Source organism: Sinohyriopsis cumingii, chromosome 4 (assembly GCF_028554795.1).
Source record: "Sinohyriopsis cumingii isolate HCF-2022 chromosome 4, ASM2855479v2, whole genome shotgun sequence".
Taxonomy (NCBI): Eukaryota; Metazoa; Mollusca; class Bivalvia; order Unionida; family Unionidae; genus Sinohyriopsis; species Sinohyriopsis cumingii.
In genome coordinates this window covers 68714618-68734463 of record NC_142964.1, presented here as the reverse complement: position 1 = coordinate 68734463, position 19846 = coordinate 68714618, and the positions used below count along the sequence as shown (strand labels likewise).

The window sequence follows — 19846 nt, the reverse complement described above, 5'->3', positions numbered from 1 at the left end:
TATGTAGACCATGGAAGGATCGACATCTACTCGGATTTGATCAAGGTGTGGCTACCACTGGAATCGCAAGATTAAATACAGTGTCTTGAAACTAAACCTCAGTAGTCGCTAAACCATCTTGCGAGAATTACATAAAGAAGTTATAAGCTACTCCGACGTCATTTGAAATTGGCGGGAAACATTGTTATTCTGGGAATTACAAAGGAGCTTCGGAAAGGTCAGTGACTATTTGCTCGATTGTTGCATTCTATTACGGCAAGATAGTTGTACTTTAATTATGTGCAATGTGTATACTTCGGTACTAGAACCGTTAGTACGTAGAATGACCATTTGTAGGGTTTGATTCATTTGTAGTATTTGATGTACATGCATATTTTGAGATATGAGCAATTTTTATGTAAAGAATTAATATTGTAATTCGCTATTTGTTAATTCCTAGTAACCTCGTGCATTTATTCATGTGATATTCTAGATTTGCAGATGTTGAATTGAATCATAACTTTGTATAATGGTTGCTGTGTGCAACATTAGTTAATAGGGGTATTTGACTATCTGTGTACACTTTGTAGAAGTGCAATGTATAGAAATGAGTCTGATTATGTGATATTATTCTGTATAATAAGATTGAGAATCTGTAAATACCGATGTGATGAAAACTATTGATATATGCATGATAAGCAGTTGATACCGTGTATACCATACCAGAAAGTATGGGTATTGCGATGTGCACGAATGCGTGACCAAAGAAGGTAATGGTTTATCTGATGATAGATTGTTGTTTAGTGTGCGACTAGATAGCTAGAGGAATATACATATGTCCTTGCGTGTGTTCGGACAGGAAGCTTTTAGGGACCGGAGGAGCTGTAGAAGACAGAGAAGGGAAATACCCTGGTACAGTTGGTCCCGAGTCTCAGGGAGACAAGAAAAGGAGAGAACGAAAGTGGAGGAAGTGGAACGGTGAAGGACGTGGTTGTTAGACTGAAGGGATACTAGCTACCAGTGAAGAAATATTACAGATGTGTAAAAACACAGGGCAGGAGGAAAATCTATCACACTAAGTCAGATGATGAAATAGGCCGTCACTTGGTCGATTGAAAGACGAGTGATAGGGTTTTGAAGATTGAATTTCATTTGAGGAAGGATTATCTGTAATTGAATGGCATTAAAATTGTTGTTATTTGAATTTCATCTTTTGTGCATTCAGAAATTTAACTGTCGGTGTCGCTGACTGGGAGCTCGGAGCTTTACATCTCCATCACTACTTCAATTTCTAGCAAAAACGAGTCAAGGTGGGTCTTCTGTAATAATTAAAGATAGAACTAGGAGCACCCCACCCCAACCTAAGGTAGTCTACGACGAGACCCTTTACAATGACATTAACAATTCAATAATTTTACATTTCAAGGTGCTGATGATCAAATATATATTTATCAGTAGATACGCATCCTGGATGAGAGCTTCTACGCAGAGAAAACCATATGAGCAACGGTGTGTTTTGAAACGTACTTTCCGCACCAGAGACCCGGGTACTTATTTCAGTAATGATTGATCTAAACTCAAATCTGTTAACGGACTAAAATTCTATAGTTAAAACAATGTCTCTTTTTCAGTTGCAACTAGCGCAAGCTCTCAAAAGATTGTTTTTGCTAAATTTCAATTTTTATTATCAGCCAGTTATGTCCAGCCAAACCCTTATACACTATATCTTATCATCACACAGTTCCAGACTGGTTCCCATTTTTCCATATTATTTAGTATTCAGAGTCTTGTGTACTGCAACGTTTCCTATTATCAGTACCGAGAGCTAAGACATGAGTCTCTCATTTTCTTTTCGTCGATTATCACCAGCATTTCCACACTTACTGGAAGATGAAACAAGTCTGCTCATTTTGAGGATATCATCTACCTCTTTGTCATGGTTTCCTTACGTTATCTCCACGTGTTTGATCCGCAATATATTAGGTGACTAAAGATATTCTCTCTGCCATCAAACAGTCCCAAACGCATTAAATCAGATTAATAACTGACCAAATACAAGTCTATTATATCAACTATGTTGATAGCTATATGTCGGTTCTCTCTCTCTCTCTCTCTCTCTCTCTCTCTCTCTCTCTATATATATATATATATATATATATATATATTCAAGACAAAATAAATAATCCAGAAATAGTTGGATCAATGGATATGCAACTGTTGTACTTTAATATGATATAAATAATTTTGTTCAAAACATGGAAATGATGCAGAATATTGTTTTGGGATTTGTATCCGCTTGAAGAGGTTAATGTATGTATGGATGCACTATATGTGTGTACGGGTTCGGTAATGGAGGTATGTATTAGAGTAGGGTTCTGGAATACAGGGTTGATTCTGCTCGTCCACCACTCATATACAGTAGGCAGATGAATGGATGAAAAGTAGACAACTTTGACCACCGTCGCTTTCGTTGAAAACGTAAACGGACACATGATGATCTTCCAAAATACTTTTGTTGAATGTACTTGTGAGGTTCAAATCTTTGCTAGTGCGCAGCCTAAATTGGACAAGCCAGTGTCATACATCAGTAAGTATTAATATATGTGTATCGTTTAGTCAGTCGTGTAGCTGAGTATACACATGATAATATGCGACGCAATGAATTGTCGGAAAAGATTCAGTACATTTACTAACATGTAGGATGCGAGTTCTCACCGGTCCCACGGGCACCGGAAGTATAATGCAGTTATCTACTACTAATCTTGAGTCATTTTGAGGAAATGGTATAACTCACTTAAAATCTATTTTCTAATCACGAAATCTGCATTATGTTCATGTAACCAACCACTGACCATTACAGACCTTCACCCACAAGATGAAGTAAATGCGTCATTCACAAAATTTCTTTTTACGTTATACTCAAACGTATGGGCTAGGTAAAGTGTATAACAAACTGAAGTAGATTTCTTCCAGGATGTCAGTGGTTCGCCGCTTATGTTCTGTGGTATTTAGTATACCCAGAAATCATGAGACTAAATATTATTCTCTACTGAATAAAAAAAGTTATTGAGTAAACTATAAGAATTGTTTTCCAAGTTATTTAATTTGGAATGTCAACAATTTCACTGAATAGTGTACAATGTGTGATAGTCTCCTACTGTATTATAAGGTCCATGAATAGTGTACAATGTGTGATACTCTCCTACTTTATTATAAGGTCCATGAATAGTGTACAATGTGTGATAGTCTCCTACTGTATGTGTGATAGTCTCCTACTGTATTGTAAGGTCCATGAATAGCGTACAATCTGTGATGGTCTCCTACTGTATTATAAGGTTCATGAATAGTGTACAATGTGTGATAGTCTCCTACTGTATTATAAGGTCCATGAATAGTGTACAATGTGTGATAGTCTCCTACTGTATGTGTGATAGTCTCCTACTGTATTATAAGGTCCATGAATAGTGTACAATCTGTGATGGTCTCCTACTGTATTATAAGGTTCATGAATAGTGTACAATGTGTGATAGTCTCCTACTGTATTATAAGGTCCATGAATAGTGTACAATGTGTGATAGTCTCCTACTGTATGTGTGATAGTCTCCTACTGTATTATAAGGTCCATGAATAGTGTACAATCTGTGATGGTCTCCTACTGTATTATAAGGTTCATGAATAGTGTACAATGTGTGATAGTCTCCTATTGTATTATAAGGTCCATGAATAGTGTACAATGTGTGATAGTCTCCTACTGTATTATAAGGTCCATGAAAAGTGTACAATGTGTGATAGTCTCCTACTGTATGTGTGATAGTCTCCTACTGTATTGTAAGGTCCATGAATAGTGTACAATCTGTGATGGTCTCCTACTGTATTATAAGGTTCATGAATAGTGTACAATGTGTGATAGTCTCCTACTGTATTATAAGGTCCATGAATAGTGTACAATGTGTGCTACTCTCCTACTGTATTATAAGGTCCTTGAATAGTGTACAATCTGTGATGGTCTCCTACTGTATGATAAGGTTCATGAATAGTGTACAATGTGTGATAGTCTCCTACTTTATTATAAGGTCCATGAATAGTGTACAATGTGTGATAGTCTCCTACTTTATTATAAGGTCCATGAATAGTGTACAATGTGTGATAGTCTCCTACTGTATTATAAGGTCCATGAATAGTGTACAATGTGTGCTACTCTCTTACTGTATTATAAGGTCCATGAATAGTGTACAATCTGTGATGGTCTCCTCCTGTATTATAAGGTTCATGAATAGTGTACAATGTGTGATAGTCTCCTACTGTATTATAAGGTCGATGAATAGTGTACAATGTGTGATAGTCTCCTACTGTATGTGTGATAGTCTCCTACTGTATTGTAAGGTCCATGAATAGTGTACAATCTGTGATGGTCTCCTACTGTATTATAAGGTTCATGAATAGTGTACAATGTGTGATAGTCTCCTACTGTATTATAAGGTCCATGAATAGTGTACAATGTGTGATAGTCTCCTACTGTATGTGTGATAGTCTCCTACTGTATTATAAGGTCCATGAATAGTGTACAATCTGTGATGGTCTCCTACTGTATTATAAGGTTCATGAATAGTGTACAATGTGTGATAGTCTCCTATTGTATTATAAGGTCCATGAATAGTGTACAATGTGTGATAGTCTCCTACTGTATTATAAGGTCCATGAAAAGTGTACAATCTGTGATGGTCTCCTACTGTATTATAAGGTTCATGAATAGTATACAATGTGTGATGGTCTCCTGCTGCATTATAAGGTTCATGAATAGTATACAATGTGTGATGGTCTCCTGCTGCATTATGAGGTTCATGAATAATGTACAATGTGTGATAGTCTCCTACTGTATTATAAGGTCCAGAACATGAACAGAGTATTTTTTTAAAAAAAGATTTTCATAGCAATCCCAATAAAATTGAAGATTTTGAATTTCTATTATATTTAAGAGTACTTAATTGGCGTCGCTTTTCTCTTATCATGGACTCGTAGTCGTCACTTCATTACACTATCAGCTTACTCTTATCATGGACTAGTAGTCTTCACTTCATTACACTATCAGCTTACTCTTATCATGGACTAGTAGTCTACGCTTCATTACATTATCAGCTTACTCTTATCATGGACTCATAGTCTTCACTTCATTACACTATCAGCTTACTCTCATCATGGACTGGTAGTCTTCACTTCGTAACACTATCAGCTAACTCTTATCATGGACTAGTAGTCTTCACTTCATTACACTATCAGCTTACTCTTATCATGGACTAGTAGTCTTCACTTCGTTACACTATCAGCTTACTTTTATCATTGACTAGTAGTCTTCACTTCATTACACTAACAGTTTACTCTTATCATGGACTAGTAGTCTTCACTTCATTACACTAACAGTTTACTCTTATCATGGACTAGTAGTCTTCACTTCATTACACTAACAGTTTACTCTTATCATGGACTAGTAGTCTTCACTTCATTACACTATCAGCTTACTCTTATCATTGAATAGTAGTCTTCACTTCATTACACTATCAGCTTACTCTTATCATGGAATATTAGTCTTCACTTCGTTACACTATCAGCTTACTATTATCATGGACTAGTAGTCTTCACTTCATTTTACTAACAGCTTACTCTTATCATGGACTAGTAGTCTTCACTTCATTACACTATCAGCTTACTCTTATCATGGAATATTAGTCTTCACTTCATTACACTATCAGCTTCCTCTTATCATGGACTAGTAGTCATCACTTCATTACACTATCAGCTTCCTCTTATCATGGACTAGTAGTCATCACTTCATTACACTATCAGCTTCCTCTTATCATGGACTAGTAGTCATCACTTCATTACACTATCAGCTTCCTCTTACCATGGACTAGTAGTCATCACTTCATTCACTATCAGCTTCCTCTTATCATGGACTAGTAGTCATCACTTCGTTACACTATCAGCTTCCTATTGTTGCAAACTAGTAATCTTCCTTGAATAACTTATTGTTCTTCCTTGTTTTATTTGACAACAGTTCATACAAACAGTTTTCCTTTTCATTGCAACGCCAAACATTATTTCAGATTAGATGTGACTGGCTGTTGATAAACATCGACCCCAAAGAAAATGTACCCAGAACTCCACACATTCTTGGCTGGTGATAAATATCGACCCAAGGAAAATGTACCCAGTACTCTACATATTCTTGGCTGTTGATACATATCAAACCCCAAAGAAAAGGTACCCATTACTCTACACATTCTTGGCTGTTGCAAACTATCGATCCCAAAGGAAATGTACCCAGTACTCTTCACATTCTTAAATAAAAGTAATTCTTGCATAAAATGCTACTGACAGTCATATTGTAAAATACATTTTAGTTTACATACTTTATTTTCTGTACAACTGAACGTATAAATGTATTCCAATAAAATTATTGTAAGCAATAACGCAAGTATGTGACGGGAGGGAGGAGACTAGTCTAGTGTACACACAAACACACACAGATATATATATATATATATATATATATATATATATATATATATATATATATATATATATATATATATATATATATATATATATATATATATATATATATATATATCTGTATATATATGTGTGTGTGTGTGTGTGTGTTTGTCTGATTTATTTTTTTGACATAAATTTAAAAAATTTCCAGTCATATCGATACAATGTCTGCAGTGTTACAGTTTAAAGTGATGTCTAGCAATGGGCATTATGCCGCAGACATGTAGCATGTCCCACCCAGTCACATTATCATGACACCAGACCGACCAGTCCTAATACTAACCTCTTAATGCTAAGCGCCTAGCCAGGCCGCTGTTAGTACCATTTTTAGAAGTCTTTGGTATGACTCGGCCGGGGTTAGAACCCACGACCTCCCGCATCCGGGGCGGACACTCTAACCACTAGGCCACCGGAGCGGTGTGCATGTGTGTGTGTGTGTGTGTGTGTGTATATATATATATATATATATATATATATATATATATATATATATATATATATATATATATATATATATATATATATCTGTCTGTGTGTGTGTGTGTGTGTGTGTGTGTGTGTGCGGTATGGATAGCAAGAACATATGCATACATGTTGGCTTACAGATTCTACACACCCTTTCTATATGTAATCAATATATATCACGCGTACGTGCGGAATTAAGTTTATATACCGTTCGCATTTTAATTAATAATAATAAGAAGAAGAACTTTACCATAAACTTCAGGCCTTTAGTGATATTGTCAAACAGATTCACCTGAAATGCAACTTCAAATGTATAAGACGCATGACTTTTACAAACTGTAACGCACAGCTTTAACAATGTTGAGGTAGCCGCCAACACCATAGAAAACGTGACCACTATATCTTACCAAACTCAAACTGGCGAAATAATAATAATAATAATAATAATAATAATAATAATAATTATAGTGGGAGGGGTGGGGTTTTTATAATAAAAATTATCTAGATAACCCAGTCCAACACAAGTGTTGAAAAGTTAACAGAATCCAGGCGCAGTTTTTCCTCACTTTACAATAGTTCATTGCAGATACCTGTCAGAAGTGTAAGATTCCATGACATGTATATTGCTACTTTTATTATTCCAATCTTATGTATCTCATATCGTTTTATTAATCCTCTTGATCCAAGGAAGTGATTCATAGAAACAACGATTTTAGTATGATCACACATTCTTCTATTTCTCATGATACTTTATTTCAACTTCCAAACATAGGAAATTAACTGAATTTTTATGTCAGTTTTAGTTTTGATTTTGCCGAATCATAACTAAGATTAGAGACTAATATTTGGAGAAAAAAATTTAAAGTTTAGAATTAAAATCAATACAGCTGTAGACGAATTAAAATATTTACTTTTCTGAATTTCGAAATTATTGCCATTTACATACTTAATAGTGTTTAAAATTTTTTATTATTATTACTGCTACTCATAAATGTTTAGCTTAACATTTTCATACCGTTTAAAACAAGGCATTTATTTAAAATAGTAATACTTTTTTCCTGGCTCGTAATTGTTATTCTATACTCAGTATTGTACACTGTCAACTGCCTATAAACAGATTTGAATCTGTGTTATTATCATAGTTGTCCTATTACATACGTGATAAGAAGGTCATCACATATTTTCAGTTCAGTGCAATAATTTTTCACCATCCATTGTTAAACATAGTGTTACAGGCAAGAGGCCTCCTACCGAGTGAATCAAACACACGCGTGATCATGGTTTGATAGTCCATATTTTCAGCTATTTCCAATTACCCCAAGACAACAGTCGTTGTCACCTGAATGGTTCTTAAATGCGAATGTACTACAGTAATATTCGTCTAATCACGTAATGACCACACGTCGTACATGAACTTCTAATTTCATACTGGCGTGGTTTTTCTCCTGTTTCATATTTGTATGACTTATTAGCAAGCCTTTTCGAGTCGAATAATAGTAATTCAGGCCATACGATACAAATACGACCCCAACATCTAATACAAATAATTATTCTTATCTCAAACCGCTGAACACGTATACCTACAAATATCCAGAGAATTCCCTATGTTAAGAAATTAGGAAGCGTCCATTTTACGAAACTATGCCACGCTGCCATAAAGTCTCGTGATTGCTGTACATTATGATGTATGCTCCTAGAAACTCGGGTTGAGAAATATCTTCCCAACACAACTGCACAAAATGAACCAAAAGAATCGTTTCACCGTTCATCTAATTATTAAATACTTCCTTACACAATACCAGCATTATTATGAATTTCTAAATCAATGCATTCTTTGGCATCAGTTCGAACTTGTTAACTTTTCTAACTTTTTAAAAAAAAAAAAAAACATTTCAGCGGTAAATTCGTATTTTAATAATATGTAAAGTTTGATCATTTATCAATTTTATATAGCAGTAGTAAAATCGTATGAAGTACAAATAGAGCACGTGTCTATCTCTCTCTCTCTCTGTTTTGTTTCCTATCAATTTGGTTATTTATTTGCACACATTCTCGTTTTATAACTATGAAGTTAGCATCAACAGTTAGTTTCTTGCGAAACTTTCTCATACCAGCTTTAAAGTTATTATCTAACTTGTTATTCTGTTCATCATTCTGTTCAATGTTCTTTTCATCGTTTTCCTCATTTAGTTCGTTTGCAATTGTTTAAGTTGCAATTTTAGAGCACTGTAATTTTTCAGACACTTCTCAATTCCCTCTATGTCACACTATAAGATGGAAATCTCACTGTTCATCCTTTGCTCCGTTATGCACTACGTATTGTTGAATGGCTTCTATTTCTAGAGGTCATACTTCCAAAGCACGCAAAGCACCAAATAAGGTAATTGATTCTTAAAACCGTATGTTCTTAATTTTTCATTTTTACAGTATTTTTCCAGGGAAAAAAATATTTATTATATTGTTCAAAGCTTATTGTATTCACCCTTTCTTCTGTTACTCTTTATTCGAGCCTAAACACGTAACATAATAATTGGGGTAGCTCTATGACCTAGCATTTACAAAAATTTATTACGTTATGTTTTCCTTGTTTTCCATCCACTTTATCTAAATCCGTTTCTGCTAATCCTTTAACGAGTTATCTATTTCTATACTCCATCACCGCTCCGGTGGCCTAGTGGTTAGAGCGTCCGCCTCGGATGCGGGAGGTCGTGGGTTCGATCCCCGGCCAAGTCATACCAAAGACTTACAAAAATGGCACTAACAGTTGCCTCGCTTGGCGCTCAGCATTAAGAGGTTAGTGTTAGGACTGGTCGGCCCGGTGTCAGAATAATGTGACTGGGTGGGACATCATGCTACATGTCTGCTGCATGATGCCCCAGTGCTAGACATCACTATAAACTGCCACATTGCAGACATCGTAGCGATATGACTGAAAAATTGTTAAAGCTACGTTAAAAATCCAAATCACATCACATCACATCTATACTCCATCTGTAATACTAAATTGTAATTCCTGTTTGTATTCGTCTTCCTGCTCAGGAGTGTATTTGTAATCTTCATTACTGTTGTTTAAAAAATGTTCAAGTTGTATTTGATCATTTCAGATGGTTAGAAAATGGAAGAATCAGTTAGAACTGAAAATCGTGCTTAAGATGAATTTGATGCAAATTATAACGATAGTAATTCGTGAACAGTTTATCAATAATTTCATCGATGAAAGGTTTCAATATATTTCAACATCACCAGCATACACAGGTATTACTGGTTGATCCAGAGTAGAGGTTAAGTACGATGTAGATTCAGATGAAATTCAGTATAGCTTGTTTAAGACCCATTTAAATTTTCATCTAAACCAATAACTTTCCATGAATCAAATGGTAAAGAAACACGAGTTTCAAAAACGGCTAAACTTAAAGTATGTTACTCCAAAATGTTGCTTTATATGATGGAACTTACTTTTCACGTCAGTATAATTTGTGCGACAAGGAAATACACAGGGAAAGCTGAAAAGAAGCAAATGCTGATGAAATTGCTTGGCAAGTGCGTTAAGAAGCTTTTATTCCAGTTGCAACTACAGCGCAGCAAAGTCAGATTTAGATGAAATGGAAATGGAACAAATTCAGCAGTTATGGGATGTAGAGACCTTATTTAAGATTATTGAAGATTATATGCTCAAGAAGAAGACACAGAATTCAAAGGTTATGTAAATGCTTCTGCTGCAGCAAAATAAAACGGTAGGTCATTTCAACCTTGATTCGCTAATACAAGGTAAAGATGTTGAAGATATACAACAACAAAACATTTCAAAAGAAATGAATGAATTTTTTAAACACAAACTTAACACAGTTCTGATTAAAGCAATATATTCAAGGGCCAAATAGTTTGGCATTTATCCGAGTTGGAAACAAACTTAAGAGAAAATATTAACTAACGATGAATCAGACGTTAAAAATTATATAAGAAGCCACAAAGTGGGTGCGAAACAATTTAGTTGTGGCAAAGATTTCGCAGGTGGCGGCGGAGAAGTAATATATATATATATATATATATATATAAACTGTTTGAAACGTTCAGAGAAGGCTGGATGAATATTACAAACTATTTCCGTGAGCTAAGCTACATAACTCCAACAAGCAGTATTACATGGCATCATTGACTGTGTAATGAGCCAGATTCTGAAATCACCTAAGCAAATTAGTTATGTCTTATCTGAATATACTGTTTATCTTGTGGCTGTAATAATTAATTTGTAATTTATAATTATATTCAATGGCATAGAATCGTCAACAAGAAGAACAAAAAGATTCTATAGTTAAGAGAAAGCTCTACTGCTACTTGAAAAGCAAATTATACGAGCTTCTACAGTCATGAACCTCATTATAGCAGCTTCATTATTTATGTCGGAAGAAAAGCCCACAATTTTGTTATTTACTTCTTGGTATACACAAGATTATTAACTTGACAAAATAACGTGTTCCTTATCAGCATGATCCTTGCTTGCAAAACTCGCTTACTTTAATCTATCTTGTATATCATTCTTACAGTTTATTAGCGTCTGGTATAACAGCTTTAAAACGGCATTATTTAAACCATTATTTAACTCATGAATAAATATAGTAGATGACTATTTTTTGGCAAATTGTTGTTTAATCTATACTATACCTGCTATAATTTTACCGTTGAGATCATACATAAAATCGATTCCAAACTGACCATACATTGTGCTCTCACATTAAAAAATGTCAAGCGTGTTATAATCCTCATTTTAAAATCTTAAATTATCTATACATATTGTACCTTCCTAGAGTATTAACTGTATGTGTTCCTTATCTTTACATCGAAATAATTCTTCAGAGAGATGGTACCATATCATTGGGTGTTGAATCATTTATTCATATATTTTGTTATTACAAATGGATACTATGCTGGAAACATTTCTCTAATCAATTTGTTAATGATCATCTTCGCTGTTCCTATTAATTTTGCTAATTACATCATCATTAGAACATTCACTTGCTTCATTATCTGTATTAGCTGGACTACTCAACGTCAGTGACTTCAGTTTTTTTTTTTTGTGGACAGTGTCATATAATGATATTTCATGCATTTTCTCTTAAGATTGGCCAAGTCTAAGTGTTCTTCTTCCAAGATAATCCCTAAGTCAATAGTCTCTGAACACGTATTTTGACCGAAAAGATAATACATATTCTGTGTTTTTTTATAAACCTGTCGGATGCATTTTAGCGAATCCGTGATTTGTTCGTTTCTGTAACATTAGATTACTATATAATCCCAGAATTCAATATACTCATAAATTCTTTCAAAAGTCTATACGCATCAAGATGTGATGTTTTCGCCAGTGATGTAATAAACACCGTTTAATATATTCTAACACAATCTATACGAAGTGCATTGTGGCTATAATATTCTTACACAATATAACGTATATAAATATAACCACAATCAATATACTGCTGTAACGATAAACCTCTTAGAGTAGTACCTCATATTTCTTTTGTTTTAAACCCTTTCGAGTTCATATTCGTTATAATAATGCTCAATAGATTGTTCGAGGTCTACACGTTGCACATTCAAGAAGTATTTTTATGATTATTTTAAACATTAATATTTTACATATGCAGTAACATTACTGTACTGTAATCTTTATTTGATATATTTTACTTACGCTCTTTCTATCCGTCTTCCCATATGCACCATAGAGCTTTCTACGTAAATTAGGTGGTCCAAATTCTCTGATGACAGAAGGGTTTTCTTCTTATCTTCGACAGTCTCTGGGAAACATGTAGGCACTGCCGTCTTTAAAAATTCAATTGCATTTGACACTAATTGATTTCATCACGGAAGGAGGGTGTAAAAATCAACTGTCCTCAAAATACCGTATGCACAGGCGGGATGTTGCAATTGGTATAAACGGTACAACTTTCCCATCCCTCACTCTATTCCGTTGCACAGCTTCAATGCACTTTTTCCAGTAAACAGGGTCTTTCCATATGCAACACAGTACACCATATTTGTCGTAGAAAACACGATCGATAAGATCTATCACGAAGAAATTTCGCGGGGAAATTCAACGCATGAATGGCTAGGTTGAACCGAAGGGATAAATGTACGTCATGTTCGTTTTTGGCACGCGGAAATTACCAATTGTTTATGGAGATTGACGAGTCAATTTTTTCATTAAAAAATTGACTTTTTAGTCTAATTAAACATTTGTATGGTATACATATATAGCAAATGCGTTTCTCTTATGACTATAATAATATCACACTTTTGTCCAATATAGGAGGCCAGTGACTTTTAATACCGGATATATTTCAGTGCGTGGTACCAAAACATGAGTGGGCCCCGAGTGGTTTCGAGCGCTCACCGTTCCGGATCACCGCCATCTCACCTCCGTCTGCGTGGGTTCGAGTCCAAGGCTCGGCTAATGTGGGTACGTGGGAAAGACTGCCAGTTGCTTCTCGTGGGTCGGTGATTCTTCCCTGGGTTTTCCAGCGTTCTTCCTCCACCAGTTATACTGGCCGCCATGTATAGCCTATCTTGTGCTGAAAAATGGCGCTAAACTCTAGAGCAACAACAACAACAACAACTAAAACATGATATTTTAATGAGTGAAGCAAATCCAGTACTCACGTAGAAAAAGAAAATTTTATTTTTATTATAAACTAATCTTGCTCCAAAGTCGAAGTTTAGAAGATTAAATTCTCTCTTTGGCACAACACACTCACCCCCCATCCCGTTTTCGTAAACTCACCTCCCTTTCATTGTCTGATCATGTAAATATACGTGACGTAACTAAGTGGTAGGATTGGGTTGACCTAATCTGTCGCACTAAATAACATGTTAGTTATTTTGTAAACCAAGTGACCTTATCTGAAAACAATGCAAGTTCGATTCAGCAATGAATCACAGAGGGTTTGTCGTTGTTGTCAAGGATGTATAATAGGAACTTACTTCAAAGAGACACGAATGGCGTCTGGTCAAATTACTTTCATGAAAAAGATTAACTACCATGTCTGAAATGTAAGGCAGTTTCTACCTCACAAGCACTCGTTTGTTTGTTTGTTTGTTGGGTTTTTTATTTTATTTTTTATTTTATTTTTTTATTTTTATTTTTTGTTGCAGCTCCAACATTTGTAGGTACACACAACCAAGAGTCGCATGGCATGATGGCAAATCTTATATTTTTACGTGTGCAAGTATAAAAATATATCTTTCACATGTAAAAATATATGAATGAAAAATACGAAAATGATTTCGAAATTAAGTCTATATTTCACATGTGAGTATATAATAAATTCAAAATATTGCAAGCTGTAGAACGATGTATAGAAACGATATTTGAAAACTGACAGGCGTTTACCAGCTTTAATAGTTACCTAAGACTGGTTTTCTTCAGTGCGGTTGAAAGTAAGGATTGTTAGCATAATCATGTTGTCACCGTGAATTTAGTTAATAGAATTAGCTAAAAGAGAATTCCAATATTATTTATCGAGATTTCTTGAAACTAGACATTATAATTTCAGAATGTTTACATCTGAAAGTCCTGTTTTCTATGGTGCGAGTTTTAAAACAATTACTACACTTTAAAGATTAACCAGTTAAGTCAATGAGAAACTTCCTGCCATTGTTTATCACACTGTGTACGCATTCATGTTTTGTTTCTGAAAAAGAACAACGAACGCCATATGTAAATGCGGTAAGTCTGCACAAATGTTTTATGTATAATGAACTATTTCAATATTGATGTTTAAAATGAGGTATTCAGATATATGATTGCTGACTTATGCTTAGTGTAAATTTCAGCGAGAAAATTTGGAAATACCATATTCCATGCACCGAAGGACATCTTGAAAATCAATGTTGTAAAAAGAGTCCGGCAGAGTTTTTGTTTAGCTTCCATATGGTTTAAGCTACCCGAATACATCATTTATTTTGTATCTGAAAACTTTTAGAAGACAAAATATCTCAGATCGACATTCCGACAGGAATAAATCTTTTATACGTCAATTGCGGAATTGTGTTGGCATGCCGATCTGAAACATTCTGCTTATTATTATCCAATCATATCAGATGGGAAAGAAAGTTTGATATATTCTGGTAGACTATTCCCAGCTGAATCAAAATTTTCTTCCCGTCGGCTTCTTTTTGAAATATTTAGTTTCTGGACGCTTTCCGATGGTTACCGTCGGCAACTAGGAATTAAAGCTTGTTACCATTAGATAGAGTTAGAAGAAACTGTTATTATCATTGGAACAATCTCTAATAGCCAAGTATTCGCATGAAGTTATTATGTCATTGACCATAATGACTAAACACCATAAATTAACGAACAAATTGCAAAAGAGAACACTGCAAAAGTACTCGACTGCCTGTCAATGCTTTTACTCAGTCGTTGAATTATTTAGATGATGCCTTTTCGACGTCATCTTGGTACTACTTATAAACTCTCTGCAGCCTAAACTTGGCTTGTTTTCCATCCATGTCATAATCTAGAAACTTGTGGGTATGTATTTATTAACATTGTAATGGGTGGTTGTGTCTACTTAAGTTACAAGTCTCTTTCGAGTTCAGAAAATATTTGTAGCTGTTTAATACCTCTAGAGCACTCCAATGGCAAAATATGGACTTACCAAAATTTGGACTTTTCAATACGTAAGTCAGGACCAAATGTCACAACTGTTCGTGAATAGTTGTGCATATCAGGTGTTAATAAAGTACTGCTAATTAATCTGAGTTTAAAAAGATGTGAAAGAAAAACCATTTCTTATGATTGTGACAAACATTTCAAGCTGAGTGACTGCTATATTTTCATGACGGTCAAAGCATTGTGGTTACCATCAAATGCGAGAACAAACAAAACAGAATAAGATGCAATTTTGACCCCATTTCTAAAATGTCCACATAAAAGCATAATATATAGGGCTAGAAATTAGTGTACGAGATATTGAACTGGTTAAAGGGTGGCAGAGCAAATAAATAAAGAACGCTAGACTGTTTGTGTACTAGGTTAAGTTTTTATACTATTTTTTTTTTGACAATATATTGTACATATATGATTACACTTACAAACCGGTTCAACGCAAATAACCCATCATGCAATAAAACCACGACCCGTTACTATGGCAACAGTTTCTTTTATTACAATGAGGCTAATAATAAGATTAATTCTGATGTAACTGTTCACACAGCGAGTGACACCGACGCCGTTTTCACACGAGCATAGCTTGTATCTGATATTTAAACAATGTATATGAAAGGGACTCATAATATGATAATATGAAGTTTTACAAAATATAGAATCCATGTGGAAACCACATGGAGTGACCGTGTGAAAGTGTGTTTTGTGTTATATGTGTGTGTGTGTGTGTGTGTGTGTGTGTGTGTGTGTGTCCCTACCTGTCAAATAACGAATCTATGTTTGTTGTTAGCATCCTCGTTCTATATTGCTTACATACTCATTGTTGACACCTCTGGCACCTTTTTCACGTTTTTTTTCCATCTCATCTACTTTATTGTCTATTTTGTAACTGTCAGTATAGGGTTTCTCTTTATTTCCCAGACCAAATTTGTAATTACTGAAGTAGCTGGAATACGTAATTGTGGGATGGGTGATGATTTTCAGTCACTTTCTTCTTACTGGCATAGTTTATAAAGTAGTTACACGCAACCTATCTTATTACTTTTCACATATGATTTAAATAATGTTTTGCTTTATTGTCTGAATATCCACTGTTAGATCATACACTCACTCTGAACTGTGTTGGCAGCCAAGATGCTCGTTGTTAAATAGGTAAATTATCTCAGGATCAGGCTCAACCTAATCTTAGAAACAGTAACTGTTAGGTCCTCATACGAAATCGAATTTGAAAATCAGAAATTCGCTATTGTAAATGAAATTTCTGAATACATGGTGTTAATTAGCATGGGTTAGAGTCTGGTCAGTTTTCTTGAAGTTTTATATTGAAGTCCTGGCGACATGCGAAAATTAAGCGCGGCGCACTTTATTTTGTCTCTCAGATTAAATGGGCTAATTTCAAGCTTGATAACTGTGACAAATTATTCCTTACTTATAAAATACACACGGTAGCTATAGAACCTCGGCGTGTTTGTCATTTTTGCTGAAAAAATACACGTTTTTGTATCCCAATAAAACGAGTACGATTGCACAATAAACACGCGCTGTCTACCTTTTGATTGTCGTGCGATACACATCATTCCGTTTTAACATGACGACAGTGCAATATTTTGTCCGTGTAATTGAAAGGTAGAATCCCTTTACATCACGTGCAGTAGCAGCCTTGTATCGTTTTGGGTAAGATAATGGTCATGTGTTAATTAGGTGCTAATTAGATATTACTAGAATTAATCATCGCGTAAAAAACAAATCGCATGTTCCCAGGCGTCGATATTGCTACGATCTAAGTAAGGTGGCATTAATTAATGCTAAGCTATTTTGCTATTTTCGACAGATCAGCCGCGGATGGGGAGGGGGGAACGAAAGAATACATTAGCAAAGAAAATATATATCGACGACTCTACCCAAATTTGCTATTTATGCTATTTATACATACATACAAACATACATACATACATACATACATACATACATACATACATACAAGTTTTGATGTTTTTAAAATCTGACAGCTGGTCAAGGACAGTAGGACATTTATCTTTTCTGTATTTATTCTTCAGTGAATAGTTACAACATATGAAGAATTGACAAAATAGGTTATAATGCGGAGTATCCACAAATAGGTTATAATGATGAGGATCCACAAAATAGGTTATAATGATGAGGATCCACAAAATAGGTTATAATGATGAGGACGTATTATATTGTCACTTTCAGCTTTGGTAACTCCAGAATTATTGACTGGATTTACGTTAAACTTAAAAAAATAAAACTGCAAATTTTTTAAAGTTTTGTATCATTAGTAAAACTGTTCCTATGCAAATTAGGCTGAGTGGAGCTTTTTATTATATTAACCTAGTTTAGTTGATTTTTTAATCAGTTAATTTATATTAAATATTGTTCAGTGTTCCAAGTCTGGTTACTTCAAGATTAACACAGCCGGCTTGAGATTTGTCAATGAGGATCTCTTGCCCGTATTCTTTTATCCCTAAAAATGTTCCTCTTGATTATCCCATAGCACTGAAAGTTTTCATGCTCGCTGTTCATTAGCCCTGAACATTTTCATCATCACTATCCCTTATCCTTGAAATTTTTATCGTTGCTATCGCTTATTTCTAAAGTCTTAATCTTCTGTATTCCTTATCCTGGATAAATATTTGTTATCTTCGTGTCCTTGTTGCCAAAAGATGTAAGCCTCATTAAAATATTCCTAAAATATGAACTTTGTTCCGCTTTCTTATGAATGTATTCCAGTGTATCCTTGTTTCTCCAGAGCTCTGATCGAGGTACTGTAATGATCCACTAGAGTTTATAATAAGAGATAGACGAATGTTGTCATTAGTACGTAAAATCTGTGTAACTAACCATCTCCACTTCTTCACTCCTCTATCAGCGCAGAAACAGGTCAGGATCTGTAGACTTTGCAGCGTTCTCAGTTAACAAATCCAGATTTTACAGTTGCATCACATATTCGCTTTGAACCATCTTTCTGTGCAGTGAATCTTGTCCGGAATAAAAACTTAAGTAGAATCGAGCAAATTAAATAGAAAATAGGTACAGTTTAAAATCTGACCTATCACGTGGTAAGCTATATGTAGATTTCATTCTCTGAGTGTTGTGTTTTAATTACAAATAATTAATTTTGATGCTGTATACATTTTTAAGATGAATATTTACCATGTGTTTATATAGATAGTATGCGTTATAAGGAAAGATGGAAGCTGAAAGAAAATTTATACAGACGATGCATATCTTCATCGCTTGCTTCCTAATCGGTGAGTAAACGGATGAGATAGCAATCTGACTGATTTTATTTGTTTTCCTTCAGACAGAAACTGTCCAGTTATGTAATTGATATCCTCTCTCTCTCTCTCTATCTCAACACACACACACACACACACACACACACACACACACACACACCAATACAAAGTTTATAGTAATTCCTTTGAAAGGGCAATTTGCTCGGCATTTATCCTTTAAACATCTCCATGTTCAGTGACAAATATAATTCTGATATGGCTCTTCTAATGTTATTTTTTAAAATTTGTATTATGAAAAAGTATTATAACATTTACTTTCCATATTTGTTTTGAATTTTATTTTTGTAAATTTATTTATTTCGTTAATGTTATTATTTCATTTCGGGACCGAAATGTAAATATTCTTTTAAGTTAATAATTTCATACCTTGCAATACTGTTACCGAATCAAGTGAATGTTTACACCAAAGAAAAGCATGGATTTACTCGTTTAATATACGTATGGAAGTAGTAATAGGAGGTGAATGGGGGCAGATGAGCAACTTGGGGGCAATACCAGAAATCCTATGTTAAATTTTTCCATAGGATTTATAGTCAAATGGTAACAGTGTTTCAAGTTGCTCAACTCAACTGGGGTGATATAATAACAGTGTTGCAGTTGACATCAATAAGGATATATATGGGAAAAGCTTTGTTTAATTTGTCTATAGGTTTAACATGGGAATGGGTTTATGGGACTTAAGGGTCAGTGGGACAGAAGGGTTTAGGAGGCAAAAGGGTTTCTAGAGAAAGAAGTGTGTATGGGACAAACGCGAAGGGTAATGGTAGCATTTTAGATACAATCCAAACAAATCACCATTTCTTATAACAATCTAGCACACCATATACATACATACATATGTATATAATCCAATACCAAATTTCTGTAT

The 19846-nt window shown here is 34.6% G+C and overlaps 1 protein-coding gene across 1 annotated transcript in view; it reads left to right on the top strand.

The window, feature by feature from the left end:
• Nucleotides 1-14614: 14614 nt before the first annotated feature.
• The window catches only part of LOC149801396 (lachesin-like), a 44273-nt gene continuing 39041 nt past the window's right edge, over nt 14615-19846 (top strand). The window contains exons 1-2 of the mRNA XM_089955476.1: nt 14615-14716; nt 18848-18930. Coding sequence (XP_089811602.1) covers nt 18870-18930 — 61 coding nt within the window. The 5' untranslated portion in view covers nt 14615-14716; nt 18848-18869. The remainder of the gene's footprint in view (nt 14717-18847; nt 18931-19846) is intronic.